Source organism: Haplochromis burtoni, unplaced genomic scaffold, assembly GCF_018398535.1.
Source record: "Haplochromis burtoni strain Fernald_Lab_line unplaced genomic scaffold, NCSU_Asbu1 Contig_8, whole genome shotgun sequence".
NCBI lineage: Eukaryota > Metazoa > Chordata > Actinopteri > Cichliformes > Cichlidae > Haplochromis > Haplochromis burtoni.
In genome coordinates this window covers 4,311,859-4,338,013 of record NW_024582369.1, presented here as the reverse complement: position 1 = coordinate 4,338,013, position 26,155 = coordinate 4,311,859, and the positions used below count along the sequence as shown (strand labels likewise).

Sequence of the window (26,155 nt, the reverse complement as noted above, 5' to 3'; positions counted from 1 at the left end):
CTCAAGATCCTGTTGAGACTTTTCAAAATAAACTGAATCACGTGAAAGAGCAGATTATTTACGGATGAGAAGTAAAAAAAGAGCCGACAGGTGCTAAAAAATAAACCTTAGACTCAAACTTAAAACAAGCTTTTCCCCGCAGCACGCCGTGTAATAAATACTCACAAAGAAAACGGCGGCCGTTACAACTTATGTCTAAAAATGTGTCGTTTCATGCATCAGTTAAAACACTGGACTCCAGGTACACGACGCGCAGTCGAATTCACAGAATTTACAGAAAATGTTACATTTTTGTGATTTATATCGTTATCGAGACGATAGAATTCTTATATCGGGATATGAGATTTTGGTCATATCGCACAGCCCTAGTTGCTACCTTGTAATTTATGGTTTATGAGATATTTACGTTAACAAGCAGTTCAACAGGTATACCTAACAAAATGGCCAGTGATTTATTTATTTATTTGGACCTATAGCTGTGTTTAAAATGGCAAACAAATCACAACATGTTTTGAATTCCAGTTTTGTGCCCATATTTTCTTTTTCATTAGTTTTTGTTTGTTTTATTTTTATTTTTGTTTTTGTCATCTCTGCCGCACCTTCTCAGTCTGCATTGTGTCTATATTTGTTCTGTTCCGGCTAGTTGTCATTGTGGGCCGTTAATGGTTCAAAGTGTGGATAACAGTAGCCCCTGGGCCTGTGTAAACCTTAGCCTCCCTACTCTTTTTTTTCAATTCATTTCATCGCTTTTTTCCCTCCATTTTTCTTTTACTTCATTTCATTTCACGGAGATTTGTCCTAATGGATTTCACTGTGATCCTGCCTTTAATGGCATTTGCGTTTAATGGATAAGTGTGTGTGTGTGTGTGTGGTGTGTGCTTTACCGCCTTTTCTTTTTCTTGTGCAGTCGTTTTTGTGTGTTCGTTTCAATGCGTCCACACCTGTGTATCACTCTGCCAGTCCAGTCCCCAACCCCCTCTTCAACTCGTCCTCATTGCCTGCTTCTGTTACAGCGGAGTTGTCTCTCACCTGCGTGCATAATTCATAAGAGTTGAGTTCTGATAAATGCATCTGCAAGGCTTTAGATGGAAGGCTTCTGTTGGGTCATTGGGTGCAATTCTCCTCAACTTCAGCATCTGCCATCACTAGAAAAATAGACAGTAGCATCCAATTTTCCAGCTCCCCAAAAAAGCCATCTATGTGGAAATGGAGCCCTCTCAACTGCAGAACAACATACTGTATACAATTCATAATGGGAGACAAGATGGCAAGAGAGGCAGTGTGAGAGGGAAATAAAAAAAAAAAAAAAAAGAAAGAAAGAAAGAAAGAAAAAAGATTGAAATATAGAGCCAAAAAGAGTAAAAGAAAACTAGAAAAGAGTAGCGGAGGCACTTGGTACTTATGGTTTTCATAACGGCTACATGTTCTTGTCTGCTCCTAAGCTGAGTGTCTCAAAGGTGTGTTAAATCGCGCACTTCCTTCCTAAGGTACGCTCTGATACTTAGGCCTTCAAATCTGGGGAGCTATTGTGTCTCTCAGTGTGTCGGATTCATTGTTTCCCCCCTCTCTTTTTCGCTCAGCGCCCCCCTTTCTCTCATTTTCTCTCTCTCTCTTTGTCTGTCTCGCCTCCCACTTCTTCCCTTTGTTCTTCATTTAAAATTCTAGTCATACAATATCCAACGCCTCCATTAGTTTGCAGTATTGCCCACCAGGGGTTGCAGCAGCACTCTGCAGCCAAGAAATTCAGTACAGGAAAACGCCAATAGCGCTGTTATGTGATATCAACAAAAACATAACTTCCTTTTTAGAAATTTATTGCTTAGACACAGCACCCGTGGTATCATATTATGTTTCACACTGTTCTCCAACTGCAAAAATCTGAGACTGCGCTAAAACTTGCATCTAGTTTAATGCCTGAATGATTATTCTGCTGAGTTTGTGCTCATGTTTGCACAAGTCTTCGCCCATTTACCCCCCAACCGCTCCATACTGTTTAATGTGGCGATCAGGTATTCAAAACCGGCTCAGGATCAGAGGCCTGTCAGACTGCCCAGGCTCTTCTATCAGAGGGAAGGATGACAGCGAAGCCTTGAGAAAATGCCAGCAGGCACGGATGTGCTTCATCACAGCGATATGGTTACACTCACAGCACAGCTGAGCCAGCAGATTGCTAAAGCGTAGTCTATACTTCAATAAAAGTTCAATTTATGGTCTCCGTTCTCCTCCCCACCTTTCTCTCTGGCTCTACCTTTATCCTCATCTCCCAATACGTGTGTGTGTGTTTGTGTGAAAGTCTGTGTGCATGTCTTTGATAGACAATTACTGAGGTTTTACGTTTGAGTAACCTTCCAAGATGATCTGGATCGGACCTTGCACACATTGTGTTGATGTGTCGCATTAGCCTTATCTGACTCCTCTCATCCATATTCATCATCAGCACACGTCGGATCACAAGGGATTATTCGCAGAGTTTTTCATCTGACTTAATTTGTAATCTTTGGTTCCTTGAACGTCTTGTCGTTCTTCCTTTCTGTTTTACGTTCTGTTTCATCACCTGCTACAGTGCCGAAGGACCCAAATCCCCAGTGGCGAAGGGTGGCGTGGAGCTATGACTGCACTCTGCTGGCCTACGCTGACAGCACCGGCACCGTGCGCCTTTTCGACCTCATGGGCAGCGAACTCTTCGTCATTCCGCCGGTAACAGTCCTTCTAAGAAGAAAAAAAAAAAGTCAATGTTTCAAGCTGTGTGTGTGAGTCAAAGTGAAAACCAGCACCTTCCTGTTCTTAGTTTGATCCCCCTCTTAGCTCAGGATCCATCAGCACAACCGTGCAAGTATCATAGTCAGAGTTATTCCATGATTCCCATCTCCATAGTTTCTTCTATTTTCTCAGATGATTGCTTCGGCTACAGTATGTTATATCTTAACTGAATGCATTTGTGGTATGATATATGGAGGAAAGCATCAGTTTTGAGTTCTGGAAAATAGTTTCTTATTCTGCCAAATTGATAGAACGCTACGGGAGATCTGGTGCTACTTCTGGCTGCAGGAGGATTCAGGCCCGTAATCTTACCTCCAGAGATGGGCTGAGCTGTGCTGTTTCAGTGCAGCACACATTTTGCTGGGCACTTTGAGCTGTCTGTCACTTTTGAAGAAAATGTCTCCTTGTCAGACACACTCTGTGCTCTCTTTGACCGTCACTTCTGCTTTCTAATTCACTCTCTGTTTCTTCTTCTCCATTGTGTCCCATTTCTCCCCCCCCCATCTTCATCACCTTCCCTCTTTAATTTTTCATGCTAGCTTCTCTCTGTCTCCCCCAGAACCTCCTGTATTTCTCTCCTCTGTCATCCTTGCATGTGTCTCTCTTAGTACCTCTCCCTGCACTTTCAAGTCCATGTGCTATTCCTCCCTCAGTTTAATGCCCTCTGTGTGCTGCGTATTATCATTCTTCTGTTTCTGTCCATCGTTCCTTTCAATTTTTCTATCCGCCCTGTCAAAGATGGCGAGCGCAGACGCCCGTCTTCTCCCTAGCCACGCACTCATCTTTCAAAGCCTGTGATCCTCATTCCTTTAGTGCATCTCTGCTTTGTGCTTGCACACTTGCATCAGAACCCCCCCCATCCCCCTCTTCTGTACTTTGTACTGTTCCCCTTGTTTGTCACTGTTAAGTTCACACAGTGGCGACTTAATGCTATTTCTGGAAGGGATGATAAAAAGTCAATTTGACAGAAAGTGTACGCGTGTATGAAAAAATGACAGTTTCTTCCCTTTTTCCCCCACGACACTCAGCTTTTGTCTGTCTTCTGCTTCTGTTGTTTTTCATTCCCTGTTTCATTACTTTCTTTTTTAATCTTTTGCCTGTTTTTTTTTCCCTTTGGCAAATGCAGCTTGTGTGATGTAACTTTAGTTGTTTTTTAAAAAAAATAAAATAAACAAGTAAAAAGAAAAAATTTGTGAGGGCACAAAAATCAATACTAACAATTAAGCAAATTTTACATATTTTGATGTCTTTTGATACCATGTCAGTGATTCTTCTTTGTTTTCTTGCTTTTTAAATCCAGGTGGCGAGCTTCCCCGGGGATTTCAGTTGTGCAGTGGCAGGCCTGATCTTCCTGGAGTATACAGCTAGTGCTCAGTGGTCAGCCGAGCTCCTCGTGATCACATATGGTGGCAACCTCAAAAGCTATCTAGTCAGGTGAGACACAAAAATGCTGGATTGAAACTTCCTTTTTCCATTAGGCTGGGTCACACTTTGATTTTATGACTTGCACAACACCTTTGACCCATTAGAAGGCCTTTCATTACTTACTCTTCACATTACACTTCACCTGCTCTCACCACTTAAATTTCAATGACCACTTTTTATGTACTCCTCTCTTTGTCTGACTTTTTAATTCCTCTCACTGTCTGTGTTTCATTCCTATGTATCACTGAGCAGTAAGTCATGACAATAACTGTATTTTGTTACAAAAAAAGGAATATTACTGAATGTGTAATATGGAGTATGTGGTGGACTAAGGGCTTAAGTGGCAATTTCTTCCTCTACATTTTTGCTCCCAACCTCTCTGTGTGTTTGTGTCACTGTAATTTAGCATTAGGCCAGGTCACCGTTTCAGAGTGATGATGATGCTTATTAACCATATGTGCAATATGTCAGTTAGAGAGTCTGTTGTTGAACAGTCACAACACAATAAACCTGCATAAATGAGCCTTTTCTTCACTGCGCTGCCACAGCTTTACACTTTAGAACCACACAGTGTGCTGAATGATAATTGCAAATTGATGTGATCAAGATCATTCACAGCAAACAGATAATTGTCAGTTATCATTAACACCTCCCAATTAGAGATGTTGGTGCATTTCCACTTTCAAGTGCCTGCTTATTGTTTATTGCTATCTAATTTCATTGCATTTTTTCAAGCTAACAACTCTCTTAGACGAGGAGACCTTTTCTGCTTTGTTACTATATGATCTAAATGCATGCATTCTAGCATTTATTCATTCTTATCACTTTTTTTTTTAAAGCCTTCTGTGGTGTGTCTTAATACTATACTATACTTGAACATTTTAATACCATTTCCCTTTTCTTGCCACTCCTCATGCAAATGGGCATTTTGAATACTTGATTAATGACATTCTAATAGCTATGTGCTTTCCTAATAGCTGTGCACGCCTTCCTTTTAACATTATCAATGTTGCATTATTTCAGGGTCCCCCCCCCGATCTTGTTTGTTATTTTGCTGGCTCTCCAAGACATAGGGTGAAAGTTTTAATGTGTGTTGAATCTTGATAAGACGGCTTTGAGCGTGCATAGCGGCGTTTGCTAATAAGACGAGGGAAAAGCTGATTTATTTTTCTATTAGAGCTCTGAAAATATGGCTTGTTTTGCTTTGCCAGAGACCTTCACAATGTTAGAGAGTGTGTGTGTGTGTGTGTGTGTGTGTGTGTGTGTGTGTGTGTGTGTGTGTGTGTGTGTGTGTGTGTGTGTGTGTGTGAGAGAGAGAGAGAGAGAGAGAGAGAGAGAGAGAGAGAGTGAGAGAGAGCTAGAGAAGGAGAGAAGGGAGGTAATTAAGATGTGGGAGACATTTGCACCAGATTTCCTCTGAAAGTGTTTTTAAGCTTATACTCACTCTTCCTCTTCATATGACTGCATTCCAATATTGTCGCTCAAACAGTTTAAATTAGAATTTCAGAATTATAGCTGAGGTTTGACAATAAGTCACCTCTCTCACCCTCTTACACTGTGCCAGCATTTCTTTTCTGCGTGTGTGTGTGATTGGTTCAAGTATTACTGATGTTGTGGGGACCTTATTTGTTTTCATCATCACAATATAGGGACGTGTCTTCCTTATGGGGACAACATTAAAAACCAAGTCCCTTATTAAATAGTGAAATCATCAAAATTTCAGATGCAGACATGGGTTTATGTTAGGTTTAGGTTTATGCAAGTTGTGCTTTTTTGCATACATGTATCTCTTCACATGCATGCTTTACTGTGGTACGAAGACGTGCATATGTAGAGGAAGCCAACGTCTAGGAATTGTGCACATCCTTCGGCTATTTCCCTCGTTCTCCCTTTCTTTCCCTTCCTACCTTTCATAGTCTCTTTCTCTCCATACAATGTACACTGAGAGGAAACATTTCCCCAGCGAGATATCTAAACACAAATTGCACGTCATCCCCTCTAGCACCAATCTAATTTAGATTGCCCACTTAAATTTGATTATTTATTTTGCCATGTCTCATTTTAATTGCAGCTGGGAGAGAAATTGCTCTGTCATCTTCCTCAAAACAGCTTTGTCGCATCATTAACACTTTCCACATGAACACTGGTGTTTTGATTGTTTATGTGCCAGAGTTCAATTATAGGCAACTTGCTATTTTAATATCATCTCTGTCGCTCTGTGTCACCCTCTCTGTTTCAGCATGGGAACCAATCAGAACTTTCAGGAGAACCACAGCTTCAGTTTTTCCTCCCATTACTCCCACGGGATCACCTCATCTATTTACCACCCTGGCCACCGGTATGTTAAATGCTGCCAACACCCCGTCAGCCCAGATATCCTGTTGAATAAAGTTGAAATAATAAGTATTTTGATAAAGAAAAAAGAAAAGCTTCGAGCTTTTAATTTATCATTGGCACCCTAATTATTGCCCATAGCCTCGACTTGACACCCTTAGACATTTTATTCTTCTTGTGGCCTCTGCCATTCAAGCCCACTTCCATTAGAGCCGTGTTTCATCAAGAGTGTTTTTCATAGCTTTATATTCAGACATCTACAGACATCCTCATAAATCCCTTGAATCAATTTTTATGTTGAAACCCACTGCCGACCATGCGATGCAGAATGATTTCAAAGCCTTTCATCATTTGATATCTTGGGCCGTCGTCAATATGCTCCTAAATATGTATTATATTGATCAGTGAGCTAGATGTGTTTGCTGCATTAAACAAACCTTTATTTTGCTAAAGGTTGCTTTGCAGAAAGATATACGATAGAATGTATAAAATAGATTATCACTTGGGAAGTCCAATAAATAAAACATTCTTGCACAGAAACACACACTCATATGTATATTCTGCACAGGCAGAATATGTTACTCTATGGCAGCGGTCCCCAACCCCCGGGCCTCGGAGCGGTACCGGTCCGTGAGTCGTTTGGTACCGGGCCGCGAAAGTTGAGGCTCAGGTGTGAAATGTATGGTTTTCAGGGTTTTTATCGGTTTTCAGCGTTATTTTGTTATCGTTTTTATCGTTAACTCGGTTTTCCTGGGTCTTTTCATGTGTGTTATGAATAAATCTTCTTTTTTTCGGTACCGGTACTAGTTTTATTTTGTTGTATTTATCCGCGACACCTTAAAGGCCGGTCCGTGAAAATATTGTCGGGCATAAACCGGTCCGTGGCGCAAAAAAGGTTGGAGACCGCTGCTCTATGGAATAGGTCCAAGGGGTTGCTCAGGGATAAATTAACCAATTACTTTAATGTAGTACCTGCAGGAATTTCCTGTGGCAGCCGAGCAAATGTGGCCTTTTACACGGCTAGAATTAAAAAGTCTGGCTTATATCCGTGACCTTACTGTTCTCACAACGGCACCCATTCTGCACAAACCAGATTTAGTTTGGCAGCTTAATGGATTTTGGCAGCTACTGTCTAGTGTTTTGCCAATTGATAGATGCGATAAAACTTTAATAATTCCCATGCGGGAACTGGGTTAGCATCAGAGAGAATATAATAGATAAGGAAGGGAAGAAGGAGAAAAAGGTGATAAACTGGGTAAAAGAGAAAATATTTCAAAAACTGAGTGTCATTATGAAAATGGTGCATAATTTATTTTGTAATGCATGCACACCTTTGAGTGAGTAGTATCAGAGAATGTGCATTAGAGGGACAAGAGTCTGGCTGAATCCTTTTTCATGAAACAAGAAATCAGAGTATAGAAGGAAATCATATTGGAGGTTTTGCACACTCTGTCCTGTCCTCAGCTGAACTATGGACACGCACACACATACATATACTGATACTGATAAGCACTCACTGACGCATCACCCTCCCTACCCCGGATCCAACGCCACCTCCAACGCTTACCTCCCCTCTGATGTGGACATCGGGTCAGCTGGAGGCGCAGTCGAAAGATTGCAGCGGTCCCAGATCAGATGTACACACTGGAACACTTTCCCATGTTGCTTGTCTGTGTTTATTGTGCTATGGTGTGTTGATATCTGTGCATTCCTGTATTATCCTTTTGTGTTACACATTTCGATGTTTTTTTCCTCGCTACCTAGCCTGACCTGTCTCCCCAATGTGATGTTTGTGTATTGTATGTACGGTCGGCAAGGTCTGTCATCTCGGTTGTGGGCAAAAGACCTGCAACTGACAAATAAAGGCTATCTCATCTCATCTCTCATCTGCCAGTTTGCAAACTCATCTGTGAGATCTCAGCTCCAGCAAAACAGTCTATTTCTGTGCACCAGGGGGCAGTGTTGAGCTGAACAGCAGTCCACCATTCACGCCTATCTCTGAGTTCCTGATCAGGATTGTATCGGGCTCTTCTCACTGCAAAGAGAGAGCCTCTATCACTGTGGTGCTGCTTGTCTTAACTACTGACCCACTGATTCCAGTCGGACTTTTATCCGATAAATAAAACTGATATCCCCCGGTTTGCTAAATGGTGCTTTTATACTGTGAATTTTCACTGATCCCTTGGCTTTGACCCAGGCTGAGGATAGCTTCACAGGGACAATTTTAACTTTAAATCCTTGATATGCAGTTTAATTTGAACTTTTGGGGCACAGTTGCGAAGGTGGTATCCACAAATGTGTGTGTTCCTGTTTTTCAGATTGCTGCTTGTAGGCGGCTGTGAATCAGGCGATGACAGTGCATCCAAGGCCTCTTGCTGTGGCATCACAGCCTGGAGGGCTCTTTCTGGCTCACCACACTACAAGCAGGTCACCAGCTATGAGGACGATGTCAGCATGGCAAGAAGTCACACATGCACACACGTGTTTATGCAAAAAAATAGATATATTTATGCAGTATGTAACACATTACATATTCTGTTTGTGTTAGAATCAGAAAAGAGGTTTCTTCAGGATTCCCAGTTTTAGACTCTTTTCCAGACAAGGAGACGAAAAGGTAGGGCTGCCCTCCTCTGTGTGCCTGATGGAGAATTAAGCTCAAGTTGTGGAAGCTGGTGAATATTCTCTTTAACGTGATGTGTGTGTCGTCATTGGTCAGGACGGTGTGTTTCGCATGAGCCTGAGCCCTGACGGCACCCTGCTGGCTGTCATCCACTTCTCTGGTCGTCTGTCTCTCTGGGACATCCCGTCCCTTAAACAGAGGGCAACATGGAGTCAGGACCTGCAGGTATGCCTCTGACTTACTTGTGATTTAAAGCATCCATGATTTTGCTTAAGTAGAGTAAACCTGTGTGCACTTCCATTTGTGTGCCGTGGGAATATTTTGTACATTAGATGCTTGGCTTACTGTATTAATGTAATCTCTTTCTGGCCAAGGTGTGTGGTGGCAAAGATTGCGTGAATGTGTGTGTGCTTCCGTCAGGCAGAAAGTGACATGGCAAATGGAGAACTTATATTTGCAGAATGCTTTGCGGATTTATGCGGCGTGTAAGCATGTTCTGCTTCATTGCTGGCACAGCTTCTGTCTGTGTGTGTGTTAAAAGTGTAAACAGGGTTATGCGATTAATTTCTTCTCCCATCGCTCTCTCTTCTTCTTTTCCTCCCTTCTTCATTCCTTCGTTCCTCCCCGCAGCCAGGATTTGAGGAGATCAACCCAGAGTGGAAGACATCGCTGGAGAGAAGGAAGAAAATAAAAGGTAGTTTGGCCCGAAGGGCGAAAGACAGCCTAGTTGGCTGCTGACATAGCAGTCCAGCCTGGATACAATTTAATGATCTTTGACGTGCCTTATTCACTGAATTATACAGTTATTAGACATACAACCATATAGTGTGTGCCAAGGATAGCAAAGGCTGCCCATGGCTGTGTATGGGTGCGTTTCTGTGCTTGTGTAGTTTCCCGTGTGTGTGTGTGTGTGTGTGTGTGTGTGCGTGTGTGTGTGTTCTGTTTGTGCAGCTCTGACAGTTTTGGGCCAGTAGTGATGACAGCTGTGACAGCTTCTGTAAGCAATAATCTGTGTGATACTTCATCTCAAGCATGACAAGTGATGTCACATGTCCACATGTGTAAATATATCTTAGAGGAGGAAAGTAATTCAGAAACACTGTGATCCCAGAAAGTGGGGCCACTGATGACAAAAGCTGTACAACGCACGCTCAGGCAAACTTTTATTACAAGTAGGGGAACCATCTTTTCTGTTCTGTTTAGGTCAGCTTCCTCTGGTAGACAGTCACATCTTTAACACTACCCTTATGTCTCGCTGTCGCAGATAAGGAGCAGTTCTATCCGCTGGTAGATGTGAGCTGGTGGAGTGACAACGTGCTGATTTTGGCCCGCTGCTCTGGCTCTGTCACCGTCTCTTCTGTCAGGACATTGCGCAACCTTCTGGGGAAATCCTGTGAATGGTTTGAGCCCTCACCTCGAGTCACTGCTGCACATGATGGGGGCTTCCTCAGCTTGGAGGTAAAAAAAAGAAAGAAGAAAAACATGTAAAGATAGAGGTGTTCACGTGGTTAAGCAAACAGAGTTTGTACAATGGTGCAGGCCTCATGAAAGCATCCTTTTGCAGTTGTTAGATGATAGATTTTGGACTTCAGGGCTTTAAAAGGCACATGGGAGAATAGAGGACAGTTCTTCATCTCTTTTATCAGTTTTCTACACTGCTTATTGAGTTCAGTGTGGCACAGGCCTGAAGCCTATCTGAACAGGCAGTGGTCTGGAACAATGAAAGAGACTATATGGGCCACATGTTTGTCATGAGGACATCACTTATTTCATTAAAATTAAAGAAAAGTGTAAAATGGGCGTGACTGCACATTTTTAATAAAAGGTACACCTGCTAACACAAGTGTGTGCTCAGGTCCTCTGACAGCTGAGGTGATTGTGTGTGTGATTCATTTTTTTTTTTTCTGCTAAAAAACTACATCCTTATATCCCTGCAGGTATTTCCAGTTTTCTAGTGTCATTGTGTGTGACAATGTGTAATTGTGTATCTGTAGTGGTAAAGGGATGAAAAATGATTTCCTGCATCTTCATCTTCAGACAAAGACCATGATATCACATCACCCTGCTCTTTGCTTAAAGTCGTGTGCTTTTTTTTAAAAAATTTTTGAAATCTGATTGTGTAGAGCACAATAAAAAGCGAGCAATTTCTTTAGCTGCTAACTCTGAGGAAAGGTTTCATCACCCTGTCTCAGTGCGGAGTGTGTGGGGACGGGGGATGGGCATCTCTTGTTGTATCTTACAGCAGCGTGTGCATTGATAATGCCCTGAACATGGGGTTGTGCGTATGTCTCCACAGATGTGGAGTATTTTCCCTGTTTCTGTTTTATGATGATTGCTGCGCACAGCTGTTATACAGGTGCTAAACGTGTCACATTGTTATGAGTGAAAATCCAGAGGGGCATTGCTCCAAAATCGGAGTATTTGCCACAGTGCGCAGTTTTAAAATGGGCTCCCAACTGAGGCAATCACAGACCTACAGATCAGGTTAAGACAAGTGAGAGAAATCACTTTGGACAGCTAGGATTTAGATTTTTCTATTGAGCAGCTTGACCTTGCTGCTGTTTTGTGTTCAGACAGCCTGCTGAGCTAGCATGAGGGCGTTAAATTAAGTGTCCTTACCATCTTAAACACAGCTAGATGTAAACTGTGCTGGGTGCTTCATTTATCATCCGCCATTGAATGCTGGCACCGACGTGTCCATATGCAGCATCAGAAAGTCACTCTGGGCAAAAGACTGTAAATCTGCGGCTCAGTCATTTGGAAATGCGTCGTCTTCTGTTTCACAGCCCTCATCTTATGATCTGGGCCAATGAAACAGATGTATTTTATGTGAAAAGACAACTGTGGCGTTATGATCACTTTTAAGTTATGTATTGGCAGTGTCATTCAAAGTCTTGCGCTTCCACCCTCATTTCAATTTGTCTTGTGTTTGTTTATCAGTGTGAGGTGAAGCTGGCCCAGAAGCGTGGGCGCCTGGAGAGCAGCCTCAGTGGGGGAGCCAGCGAGGATGAGGAGGGAGATGATGGTGGAGAATCTGATTCAGACGAAGAGTCCTCAGCCAAAGCCCGCTACTTTGGCTACATCAAGCAGGGCCTGTATTACGTGACAGAGATGGAACGGTTCGCTCCACCACGGAAACGCCCTCGCACAGTTATTAAGAACTACCGTCTGGTCAGCCTGAGGTCAACCACTCCGGAAGAACTGTACCAGAGGAAGGTAGGAGGCTAACATGGCTTGTAAACAAATGCACAGTCTGATGAGAAAACGAACTCTTTGGAAGCAATACGTTTGTGGGTGTCACTCTAAAGGCAATAATTTTATTGAACAGGTAAAAGCTCTCATTGTGCCCCACAGTGAGGATACCCTGCTATTTAGTCAGCAGGGTGAGAGCTAAATTTAATAAGTGGGTATCAGATATAAGTTACGTGGGGTTTGTCTCTTGAATTTCAAAGACTTCCTCTGAAGCCTGAATCTCTATGGTTACATTTTATGTTTCACTTTGAATTGTGAAAGTGGTGGATCATGAGACCTTTGTATGGCTGCAGAATAAATCCAGCCCCTCTAGTAAATGGCTATCACTGAAAAGCTTGTGATGGAGCCTGTTGAAAAAGATGAATTTCCATTCAATTTTCTGGAGCCATTTATTGTATGTTCATCACTAAACAGTGAATCCTGGCTTTGATGATCCCCCGACTGATCTGTTGCCGATGAATCCTCCTGCAGATTAGGGATCTTTGATTCAGTTTACCATGCATCTCTATGCGTGATTACAACTTCAGATTTTCCTTTTCACTACAGCACATCATGCGTATAAAAAATATGGTCAATTTCCAGCTCGCCTATGCATGCTTATGTCTCAGCTCTGGTAGTTGCCACCTACGCCTCTCTAAACTGTTGCTTTCCAGTGTGCCTTGGTTTTGACAGGTCTGTGGATTGCATTCTCTTACTGTGCACCTCAGACAAGGAATATTTAGAGAAATATCTAAACTTAGACAAACTTATGTGCAGGGATGGATTTCATGACATTTATTGTGTATTTTACTTTATGTTTCACTTGCATTTGTTGCATGTGGTGGGTCTGTATGGCTGCCAGCTCTATTTTGGTAAAGGCATTTTGGGACTTCCTCAAAAATTAAAAAAAGTTAATAATTTAACCATAAGAATTGTTATGATATTTGTGATAATATGGTGATTAACTCTGCTAAATCCACAAAAATCCCAAATCTGTGGCCATCTACATTTACAACTTGCATTCAGAATCCAGTCAAAGCCTCGTTGATTTCAAATAGAAATTCAGAAATTCCTCCACAAATAGTGACGTACTTGCTGCAGAACAGTGATTTACTTGCAAAATGACATAGGTGCTTGGCAACCATGCTTTTATATAGGAAAATAACCAGTAGACAACCAGCTGAGTCGAGTCCACTATTGCAAAGAGGCACATCACACATGAGTTGCAGTCATCGGTGCAGACTGACCCAGGTGGCTGCTGCCACTCATTTAGGGCTGCTGAAAGTTTTAGTTGTCGAACTGTCCAGATGTCTCTGTTGAAAACTCTCTAGCATGATCTGCCTTTGGTGCATCAGCTGTGTGCTCGGCCAGGAATTAGGATGGTGGTAACTCAGTTCATATCGACAGTAAATGCAAATAACTTTGGTATTGTCAAGGGAACCATCTTTAAAGCTGAACTTGCTATTTTTTTTTTTTTTTTTTAAACATTCAGGGAATAGGTGCTGTTTGTAGACACGCAAGGCAAAGTTTGACATTTCCTGTTGCAGCTGTGTTAAACAGAGTTCTCAGAGTGAGGTCGCACAGTTTTGGTGAAAGTACAGAGTCAGATTTCTCTTACTGTTTACTTATTCATTGCAGCACACGCAACAAAATGCTTACGTGTTTAGGTTGTGAAGAGCTGTCGTCAGTGCTCATGCTGAGGTGCCTTCATGTGTTGGATTTGAAGCCTCAGCAATCTAAACAACAATTCCAGTGCTGATGTGCAGTTCTCTGCCTTGTGTGGTTTTATAAATTCATACTGGGAAAGAAATTAATATTACCTACTTAACATGTCAAATATACTCCATTTCTAATTACACAGTCCTTTATGTAAGGCCTTTATCATATTAACACTGATACTGAGTCATATGTGCCTCAGTGCTGTGCCAGTTAATCTTTTTTTTTTCCTCCAATGTTGGATATCACATTTAGCATGAAGCTCTTCATTTCTTTTTGCTACTTAATTTAGCAGCATCTGAAGAACGTCATCTGAATCCATTTGGCCATTGACTGAATTGTAACGGGCTGATCTGCAAAATTGGTTTCTGACTAAATAAATCCTGTGCCAGCTCAGTGAAGTGCTATTGTTTTGTTGGATCGGCTCCAAAGTGCTGTTGAAGAGAAATGAAAACCAAGCAAGATGTTCAGCCTGCTTTAAGGCTATTTTTCAGACAGGGGATTCTCTGAAATGCTAATTGCTGCATTAGAAATATGGCTGTTGGTGCTAGTTGCTACAAATTGCAGCAAAGACAACAACATGCTTTATCATAAAGCCCAGTGAGAGTGGTATCGGCTCTCAACCGGCGCAAGTTTGAGCACGGTTCATCAGTCATTTTTATGACCCATCATCCACTGCCTTCTTCATCATTGTCATCATCATTAGATGCCATTAGTCATCACCATCAATCCTAACAGTGGAGAGTTACAAAGTAATACATCATTATTATCTCTTTGTAACACTTGGTACTAGCAGCAACATCCCAGCTGCTGCTTCTGCTCTCCTGTTTGATTTTTTTTACATGTTTGGTTTTAATTTGTACAACATATAGTTCTATAAGTAATCATCATACACAATCATACACATATAATAAATATATGTGTATAATAAATATGTGAATATTTATTATATGTGTATGATTGAGTTTAATGTGTGCATGGATATGGTATTTATTTATTTTTTTACATGCGTTTTAATTCCAAGTTATCGCTTGTCTTATATATGCTTAGTTTAATTTGATATTTCAATAGCTACGCACACACAGACACACACACGCAGACGCTTTCACTCAGTCGCAGAAACCAGAATGACCCGATCTCTCCCCAGAGATTCACCTCAGCCAAGGTCTGTGCTGCAATTGACTGTGAATAGACTCGAACAAGTGATTCCAGGTTATTTCCTCAAGTCAGCCTGTTCATGTGTTTAAGAGTTTGATGATCCATTTGTTGGCGTAACCCTGATTGTATGAGTAGAATACTGGCAGAGCTGCTAACAGTTTTATTAGCTGAATCCAGAGAGAGAAGGAAACATTTTTGATGTCCTCCTACGTGAGGTTTAACTGTGTGGGGTTCTTATTGCCCTCCAGGAACCACAGTCTGGATAATGTGTTGCTTTGTACTCCTACACAGAAAAAGAGATGGATACTCAGTGTGTCTGTCAGCCAGTGTTCTGCCACATATGCACTTAAGCACAAATTGAGTGGGCTTGCAAAAAAATATCCTTTTGATATTGGGCTGAAAGATTTTGTGAGACATTGATATGATAAAAAAAATCTTTTATTATTACAATGTGCTGACATTTATTCCTGGCCAATAAAATATTATTAATAATGACAACATCAACAATAAATAGAAAGGGACAGTAGCATGTGTCCATTTTCATAAAAACTCATAAGACCGTTACAGTTAAAATAGGTGATTGTGCTGTTAAAATGTATTAATGTGGAAGCAGAAATGCTCCACAGAATCAGTTTGTCTGACTTGTTCACTGCTTTAGATTAATATCATCATAATCTGAATATGATTTTTAGCTAGCCTCTGCATGGTAAGTAATATACTTTAGCATGCTAAATAAAACTAAATAAGGGTAGAGCTTCACTTTAAAATGCTTACTAGCATGTGTTGTAAAATAGAAGCTAATGTCTGATGAATTTATTGGCAAGGTCATATTATCAGCTGTGCGACAATCTATTGGCAGTGACATTGTAAAGGATGACACATAACATTTTTAAAAAGGGAGAGTAAAAAGGAAGAGAAACACCCTTCAACCATGCTACGAGAGTTGACATTGCAAGGTCTGTCCACCAGAGGGCAGAATACCAGAGGCTGTTATGAACATGTGATCTGAGCAGCCTGGTAGTGTGTGTGAGTGTAAAACTGAAAATAAGTAACGACACATAGCAAATGTTAGGGTCTGCTTATGTTTTTGGAGTCTGAAAGGAAAAAAATCTGAATATCAAGGAGTATTTAGATCACCAAATACTGCATTAGTTTTAAAAATCCTGTCTCAGGCAGGCTCTACTTTAAAGCATCCGCTGTGCCGATGGTCAGTTGTGATTGTGGTGTAGCTATTTTGGCTTTTTATTTTATTTTTTTTTGAAAGATGGTGCTGATGCTTTGTGTCATTTTAAACAGCTTCTGATTTCTCCTTTATGTTTTCTAACTCAGGCTATTTGATTTTTTTTTTCTTCAGATATCCCCAGACATGAAATTCCCTTCAGACATTCTCCTTCTCCCTCTTTAGCAAACCCAATTCAGTCTGTGTCACATTGCGCATTGCTACACTGATTGAAATCTGCATGTTCCAGCTGTTCCTATTCGGTCTTTGGGTATTCTGTGTGCATACAAAAAGGCTGCGGTGTAGGCATAGATTTATTCAATACCTTGACATCCTTGTCCTTCAGTGTAATGGAAAATATGTCTGTGGACAATGCTCCCTCTATCTTTTTTCCCTTTCTTTTTTTTTTGCAGTGGTATTTTGTAGAAACATATACGGTACTTTAATGTTTTCTATTTAATTACATTGATTTAGGAACCCACAGCATGAATCATTTCGATACCCTTGGGATCAGGATTGAATATAGCAGAAAATGAAACTAATTGATCTTTGTTTTTGGGTGCTTTTATTCAAATTTTACATTAGAAACACATAGTTCCTCTTAGTCAGAGGTGCTGCCTGGCCAATTCCAGGACTAGCTTCTCATTATTTCCTTTTATTTCACAAACACTCATCATCATCCCTACTAAATCATTGTTGAAATGCTTGTCTTTCCTGATGATATGGATTTGTTTTAGTGCTGTCTGTTCCACTGTCTGGAAGAAACATTCATAATTAAAGAGCTCATAATGTTTATTGTGTTTTTGTTTATCTCGTAGATTGACAATGAGGAGTATGGTGAAGCCCTGTCTCTTGCCCAGGCATACAGTTTGGACTCTGACCTCGTCTACCAGAGACAGTGGCGGAAGAGTACCGTCAGCATAGCCTCGATACAAGATTATCTGGTAAGACATCAGTCAAAGGAGACACATACGTGTGAGGAGGAGAGACGAAGGATTGTATCAGAATTTCTGGTGTTAATCACGGTATATTTTGTTGGTTGGCAAGGGGGGAAAAATTCAGTGCATTTATGTGAATGCGTGGGAGAGGCACACACTTAAATGGTAAATGGCCTGTATTTATATAGCGCTTTACTAGTCCCCAAGGAACCCAAAGCATTTTACACATCCAGTCATCCACCCATTCACACACACATTCACACACTGGTGATGGCAAGCTACATTGTAGCCACAGCCACCCTGGGGCGCACTGACAAAGGCACCACCGGGCCCTCTGACCACCACCAGTAGGCAACGGGTGAAGTGTCTTGCCCAAGGACACAACGACCGAGACTGTCCAAGCCGGGGCTCGAACCGGCAACCTTCCGATTACAAGGCGAACTCCCAACTCTTGAGCCACGATCGCCCCACAGTGCAGCACAAGTCCCCATACTCTATTTCACGCATCATTTTTGCCAATTTATAGCAAATTTTTTCACCCTCCCATCCTATTTCTGTATCGTATTTTATCCCATCATTTCTTCTGAACTCACTCCATCTTCTTCTGTTTCCTGCATCCCACCTAGAGCAAGATCCGCAAGCGCTCATGGGTGCTGCATGAGTGTGTGGAGCGCGTCCCAGAGAATGTTGATGCAGCTAAAGAGCTGCTGCAGTATGGCCTGAAGGGAACCGACCTTGAAGCCCTGATAGCCATAGGAAAAGGGGAAGATGGGGGCAGGTATAAAAACCTCTTCTCTTCACTCACCATAGACTTACTCTGCTTGTCTCATTTTGTTTATCCGCGCTTCTTTTTTCTGTCATTTCTTTGCCGTCTCCCAGGTTCATCATGCCAGGCGACGTCGACCTCGATGACCTCCCTTATGAAGACATCCTTTCAGATGAGCAGGAGCTGGAGATGAAGAAGGAGAGGGAGAACAAGAAGAGACGAGAGCTGCTGGCCAAAGTTGACTTCAGCAGGTACACAGCCAGTCAGACTGCCGCTTGTTTAATCAAACAGCAGATGGACACATAATTGTCAGGGCAGACCAGAAATGCTGGCAGTTTTCCGAATAAACAGAATGTAAGAGAGGGTTCATTTAAACCTCCAGCTAAACTGGTAGTTTAGAGTCGAGCTGGCAAGCACGTCTCTTGTTTTTGTATCTTAGTTACTAAAGCTAATTACAATCTTTTTATTTTATAGTGTGATACTGTTTTTTGACTAAACCATTGGGAGTTTTTGAGATTATTTTTCTACTGATCTTTGAAGACAAGGAGCTAAAACACCAGCTTTGTTCTTAGAAGCATTTGCTGGGTGGGTGGACTCATTTCTCTAGAGAGGAACCTGATGCTGACCTGTGTGAGTCACCTTGTTGGCAGGTTGTTACTTACTGTTTCTAAAGATTAAATTAAGTCATTGTTATTACCTGTATCAGCTAAAATATTAACTGTACTCCAAATGCTTGTGGGGAAAAATTGAGAAATTGTGATTTCAGTATTTAAGGTGTAGACCAGGAAACTGGGAGGAGGATGAATGGGTTAGAGTGCTGCCAAATTTATCACTGATTGTTTGACTGGGTTTCACACCAGAGAGGGGATCATAAAGGCAGGGATGTTAATGAGTTTGAGGAAAAGAGAGAGTGAGAGAGCGAGACAGAGAAAAAGCACTGGTAGAGATTAGTGGGTAATCTGCTGGAGGTAATTTATGCTTTTGTTTTCAAGTGCCCAGGGATAGACTAATGAAAAAGCCTTTAGTGATCACTAATCACCTCTCATAACACACATGCAAACAAATTCACTCATCCAGGTATCAAGAAACACTCTTAAGCCGAATTACACACAACTACTGAAGTGACCAGCCACAAAAAGGATGCGCTGGGTTAAAGCGCTTGATGCACATTTAAATTCATATCCGTTCTATGTTTTTGCAAGCAGGCTTTGTGCAGGCGCACATTTGAATCTTCTGCAGCTGGATCGGGCTTTTTCTTTTGTTCGTACAGTAAGCACTGAGCCTCCTGACGGCTTTTAAATGAGGAAGAGCACAAACGTCGTAATGTTAATCCTTTGTAATAGCTGCCCTTCACGTCGCTGTTCATTTTTTTCCCTCCCTTTGGCCATTTGGTCATCTATATCTTACTGTGTAATAAAACTGTTGTGCTTTATTGGAGAACTGCACTCCACTGCAGCTAAAGAAAAGATGGAGGATAAGAAAGAGGACAGAAGAGGTAGTAAAAAAAAATCGATAATGTACAAACATTAAAAAAAAACATTACATTAAATCTTCGGTGAATAAACTTATTTAAATATACCAGTTTTTCTCCTTTATCTGTCTTTGATGCAGAATGTCTGCCAGGCAGCTCACACACGTGCCCCCAGAATGTGTTTTTGTGTGAGTGTGTGAACACATTCGGGTTCCCCCACTAATGCATCTACCCATGTTGCCTTGAGGCCTGCGGCCGAGGCCTGAGACAGATAATAATTCTCTTAATTTCTTTTTAACTACACCACCATTACAGAAATGGCTAAGTATCGATCACAGCTGCTTCACAGTAGTACTGCGTCTGTGCGTATTTTGTGTGGGTGACACGCATGTGTAGATAAGGACTGTATTTAACTAGTAAATGTGACTCAGAGTGCATCTTTAATCCTGCTGTGTGTGTGTGTGTGTGTGTGCTTGAAAGACATAATCAACAAAGATTTTTTCTGCCTTGCGTCAATAAAATAAATTAAAATGTCATCACTTTTAAAGAGGAAAAAATGACTTTTCTTTGTCAATGTTATTGATGACTATGTAGAATTCTTATTCAGGAATGACTTTTTCAATAATCAGACTCAAACGCTCTCAACTGCCCTTTGCTGTCCTGTATAACATTAGTTTCTAAACTCTTGGGGGTCAGGAACATCTAGAAAAGAAACAAAAAACATCTCAAGGATCTTCTTGGCTTATCGTCACTTGACAATGTGGACAAAAACAATTTCATCATAGTCATGAAACACTGGAACAGCACTTTGTCTTGAAACTGCATATACAAGTGTATGTGGGCTTTGCCCAACAAATCTACATTTGGTTTGTGGATTTGGAGTGAAAATAAATACAACTCGTTACCAGTGGATGTTGAAATCCACCAGGGCTTCCCTTTGGCACTACCTCTGTACATAACTTTTATGGACCTCTTTATATTTTGCAGTATCCAAGACATGGGCGTGTCAGGTGGTGTCAGGTTCGTGTTTGCGCTTTTAAAGACAATGTGGTTCTCTGGGATTAACAAGCCATTGGACTGAGTATACAGTGGCTGGAATAGAATTAGCACCTCCAAATAGGGCACCATGGTTCTTGGCTCACTTTGCGTTGCGTCTTGCTGTCTCAAGTGGAGGAGTCTTGGGGCTTTGTTCATAAAGAGAAGAGTGGAGAGGGGAAATTGAATGATGGATTGGTGTGCCATCGACAGTGATGCAGATTTTGTACTGCTCTGTTGTGGTGAAGAGAAAACTGAGTGTGAAAGTGAAGCTCTCAATTTTGTAATTTGTTTGTCTCTCAGTACTCACAGTTTTGTTTTTTTCCTAAAAACCAAATGAAACGATGGATATTGATATATTTCTCCAGCCCCTTTTGTTATTATTAGCTGTCTCTTGTTGGCAGTGTGTTGCATTTGCCAAAATGCATTCAGTTATCCTGAAATGTAGTGTCTGCCAAGGGCCATTATAACGGCTACTCACACTTTACTCATACAACAAGATAGGCAATACTGCAGTTGTATCTGTGTGTGTGTGTGTGTGTGTGTGTGTGTGTGTGTGTGTGTGTGTGTGTGTGTGTGTGTGTGTGTGTGTGTGTGTGTTTGAGAGAGAGAGAGAGAGAGGGGGGAGGAAATTGTGTGAAGAGAGTATTGTCTGCTGCAAGGTGTTTATGTTCTTATCAGGTCAGAGTCAGACCTCAGTCAGAAGTCTAATTTTCTCATTTGTTCCAGCTTTGGACTGTGCTTGTGTCTGTGTGGAAGGCTGTTTATGCCTTTATTGTAGCATCTAGATGTATTAAATATATGTGTGCACATAGATCTTGAAGCAGTTAGTCTCTTTACCTTAGTTTACCGCAGTTATTATTATTTTTTATTTAAGAGCTATTTATTATAAGGGCAATCTGTTAAAAACACATAAAAACCTTTATAAAGACTTGTGCACTGTGCTGCCTTTTTAGTGTATAGCCAGGTGGGTCCATTTGTATGTATAACAGTGTATTACAGCACACACTGTTTATGCTGTATCTCAGTGGAATTCAGCTGTAAGATTAGCAATTTAAAAGCAAGAGATGTCGACCTGAATCAAACATTCAGCCATGTCTAAGCCATATTGGTGGCTGTTTCTGCAATACTGCTCTAGCACAATGGTGTTGCTTAAAATTTTTATTTTTTTTATCAATGACCAGTCTTAAACTGGAAATTATATTCTGTATTTATTATTGTTATTATTATTAATATTATTATTTATAAAATTATACATTTTATTAAAAGATATATACATAAAGTCTGTATAGATGCCGTTTTACAGTACTGACATCGGCATGCTTACAGCTTCTTAAAGCTGCTACCAGCACTATGGAGTTATTTCTATACATGCATGTGCAGCATGTTTCCTACTCCGTGCTTGACTGTGGCCGTGTTTTTTGGGTCTCACTCATCATTTCTCATCCTCCAAACATGGTGGGTGGAGCTTATTCCTTATTCCATCTGACCACAGCACCTTCTCCCAAGCTTTCTCTGAATCATTTAGATGTTCACTGGCGAACTTAAGAAGAGCCAGGGGGACCTTGTGGGTGCTGCAGTATTTCAGTACATTGGACTGTGGTCCCGGCTGCCTTCAGGTCATTAACAAACTCCACCAGTATAGTTTTGGGTTGATCCGCCACCTTTCTCATCATCTTGGGCTTGCATGGAGCTCCAGACCGAGGGTGATTGATATTCATTTTATATTACTTCCATTTCCAGTTAATCACTTTTCAGCATTTGATCATTTTTTAAAAATCATATTTTCATAATGAAATAAATTAATCATTTTACAATGCCCCCCAAACTGCAGTAACTTGGATGATCTTCTATCTCTTAAACAACTCTGAAAAGAAAGTGTTCTGCTCCTCATATCCACCTTTACCTGATATACTTTACCTCACCAAACAAAAAGCAGGTGCAACAGATTTGTATAAGAAAAAACAAATGTACTTGCATCATTTCCCAGCAAATTTAGGATGTCACCTGTTCTAAACATTCTAGAAAAGGTTCAATGTCAGCAGCAGGGCATTGACCAATTTCTCTTTTTGATTTGTCGCCATAATTGCTCTTGTAATTGCTTCAGTCTTTTTTACTGTTCACAGAGGCTCAATTCAGGCTGCTGTCTTGTGGCTGGCTCTGAGCTTTGGATAACATTAGCTTTAGCCAATTTTCCTTTTATTAACATCTTCAAACTGGGCGTATTCATCTGGGTGAAGGTGATTTAAGTGTTTCATTAGATTTGTTGTTACGAATGTTTTCATGATAGTTCCCTTACGGTTTATGGGCTGTGGATGTCTAATCCTTTGACATGTTTTTTTTTATTTTTGGCATAACATTGGTTAAATACTATTCAAAGATGAGCAGAGACCTGTTGGAGTGCCAGTGTCTCAGTAGTGTTGCATATATGTTGTGTATATAGAAAAGGTTAAACGATAAGAGATCCAAAAGATATCAAGTAGCTACCGAGACATTTTACTTTAAATAATATCTACCTGCTCAATAAAGAAAACAAAGATGCCCACAGGGTCAGTAATATCTTTAGAACATACTATATCACTTATAGCATGGCTAACAGTACATTTTGACACATTCTGTATTATTGCATGTCATTTAATAAACTATGTCAGAGTAATAGAAGAGCTTAGTCAGAACTCCTCTCAACCAAATGAAGTTACAGAGATATCCTGTCACCTCCTTTTAGATTTCAGAGCCTTTCTTGGAACTTATCATTAAGCCATCATTCAAAACCTCAGGAGAGCAGATGGCTAAAATTGCTTTCTAACATCTCATCTCTCCTCCTTCCCTCGCTTGCCACCACTCTCCTTCCTCCATCTCCACTTTTCTTACTTTGCTCTGAAGAAACGAAGCACGGCAGTAATTACCACTAGTACTAGCACTAAGCCGGCGCTCTTTGATGTGCCAGAGTGTGTGTTGAGCCAGTGTTAATCTCTGTTAGTCTGTGTAGAGGACCCCGATAAGACCCGATAGCACACTCTGTAATGAGGGATTTGGGATTAAGACAGCAGTGGAGAGGTCAACTCCCCTGTGGTCACATCGCAGTTGATCCAGGTCAAGTTTATAAGAGGGGTTGCACCCTGCTTCACCTGGTTGGATTGTTTCTTTGTGAATTGAACTTGGAGGGTGTGTGAGCATGTGGTTAAAAAATGTTTTATTTTACCTTATGTGTGAACCGAGGGGGTGCATCTGACCACTCCTAGCCTTTTTCAGCCTTGCACTCTCTTTCTTTTGGTTGTACCTTGAGTGATTGAGTTTTAGGTAGAGCCTATATAGCACAGTGCCTTGGTGTTTGTGGCCATCCTCTTTATTTATGGTTGTGATTAAATGACATTGAAAATGGATTTGGTTCTCACTGGGCAATCGCTCACCTCATTGACGGCTTGCATCCTATACATAACACCTGAATGAGTGGCTCTTGTGGTCATAAGGAGTTGATTTGTTGCTGTTGGAAAATGATTAGGTTTACAGGGCATGGTATGGTATTGTAGTCACCAGTCCCCAGCCTTATTATATAGGTCCCCGTGGGCTTACTGTGTAAGGTCAATTTACAGTTAATTTAAAGCTAGGGTGTGAGTTAGTGCAGACGACAGACTGAGCTTGGCGTTTGATTTGATTGCAGTTAATTTCTGTAGTCAAAGTCATTGTGTTGGAGGTCTCATGTCAATTGTGTTAAATTGTTTGTGCTGGTATGGTGCTGATTTGCGTGTTTAAATATGATTGCATGCTTAGGCTGACTCTGGAGCAGAAGGAACTGTGTCGGAGCAGACTGAAGCTTCTCTCCTACCTGGACCGGCTCGCCACGTACGAGGTAACAGCAATCAGCCCTTTGACTTAATGAACTCTCCACATTTTCCCATGTAAATGGATTTCATTAGGATTGCAACTAACCACAGTTATCCTTATCAAATCTTTTGCTGTTTACTTTTTCAGCCTGTCGAGTAATTAACTTGATGCATGTTTGAAGACTAAAGAGAATCTCAGTAAATATTCCTTTTGGGAGAGCTGGACCCAGTGAACTTATTCAACTGTTGCTTAATATTCTGTTGTTTAGCTGGGGCATAATATTCTCCCGAACAAGAAACTCATTAATTGAATTTCCAATATTCAGCCCCAACACTTTTAATTTTATTTACATGTAATGAAGAAATTAAGTAAATTGAGGCTCTGCGGATCAACAACGCAATATCATCTTCCTAGAATATTTAAATGTGATGCAAAAAAACATTAATTGAAAAAAGTCTGTTTTTTTTTTCCCATCATATTTAAAACTACTGCGAGCAGTGACTTAACGGGTTTTGATAACTAAACTCAGGAGAGACTTCAGAGGAAAGAGATTGCATTTGAGGAACCATTAATTATTATTACATTTGTATTAAAGTAGAGTTTATTTAATGAATCTAATATTAATGAAGAAAAAACTTTGTTTTCATTGTAGTCTTTATTTCATAGTTGTTTTCCTACTGGCAAACTAATGCGTTCAACTTTAATGAGCAGTCTGTTCAACGCTAATAGGCTTTTCTCATCTGCCATCTATGAATATTTATACTGAACCTCCATTTTTTTTAAATTGAAATTATGTCCATGAAAGACATTTTAAGTATGTGAAGAATTTATACATGATCTGGTAAAAAGCTAGCACTGACACTGAGAAGTATTATTTTAACTTCACTACTAATAGGAATCCAATATCACTGCTTCAGCGCTACAGATGGATAGATACGTGCTTAAAGCAGACACTTGCAACTACTTAAAACTGTGGATTTCAGATTCACAGTGAGTAATGTTAACATGCAGACCCTTATCACGGATGAACAGGACCCTACTCGCTCCCATACAGGAGAGATGAGATTTTATCCTGCTAGATATTCGACTCAGACAGAATGACGTTTCTCTCTTCATTCGGACATTGTCATGGTAACTGCAGTACTCGTCAGATTCCTTTTGCCCCGATGCATTTTCTCTGGCTGTCTATGAATATGATATTAGCGTTTTTATCATCCAGACTTGGGCTGGCTCTGTCTGCATAGGACCCCATTCAAAAGCTATCCATCAGACACACACACACGGCTCACACACTCTTCTGCACAAAGACAGACACACACACATGCTCTGGCATAATGGATACTACAGAGATTTTATAACCACAAATACACATAAATCCCTCTTTCCAGGACAACAAATGGTCCATCCTGACATATGCTCACACACACACATACACACACACACGCACTTAGATGACTCCAACTAAAAGGACAAGACAGCTGTAAGCCACAAAAATTAAATAGCATCTCTGTTGGCTTTGCTTTAGTGCCTTCATTGGCAGTCACATCTTCTACTTGCACTTTCCCTCGCATCTTTACTCTGAATTCCTTTCCATTCATAACATTTATTCTGGAAAGATAACCCTCTGACTCACAAATTTCTTTTCATGAACTGTAAG

General features: G+C 40.9%; 1 protein-coding gene across 4 annotated transcripts in view; it reads left to right on the top strand.

Moving 5' to 3' along the window:
* The window catches only part of nbas (NBAS subunit of NRZ tethering complex), a 175,070-nt gene that overhangs the window by 11,363 nt on the left and 137,552 nt on the right, over positions 1-26,155 (top strand). For all 4 annotated transcript variants that reach the window (XM_005914315.3, XM_042226834.1, XM_005914316.3 and 1 more), the window contains exons 7-19: positions 2,564-2,697; positions 4,061-4,194; positions 6,425-6,523; positions 8,838-8,976; positions 9,068-9,133; positions 9,236-9,364; positions 9,770-9,833; positions 10,404-10,597; positions 12,080-12,355; positions 17,282-17,407; positions 18,028-18,179; positions 18,281-18,418; positions 24,445-24,523. In XM_005914315.3, the coding sequence (XP_005914377.1) occupies positions 2,564-2,697; positions 4,061-4,194; positions 6,425-6,523; positions 8,838-8,976; positions 9,068-9,133; positions 9,236-9,364; positions 9,770-9,833; positions 10,404-10,597; positions 12,080-12,355; positions 17,282-17,407; positions 18,028-18,179; positions 18,281-18,418; positions 24,445-24,523 (1,730 nt within the window). The remainder of the gene's footprint in view (positions 1-2,563; positions 2,698-4,060; positions 4,195-6,424; positions 6,524-8,837; positions 8,977-9,067; positions 9,134-9,235; positions 9,365-9,769; positions 9,834-10,403; positions 10,598-12,079; positions 12,356-17,281; positions 17,408-18,027; positions 18,180-18,280; positions 18,419-24,444; positions 24,524-26,155) is intronic.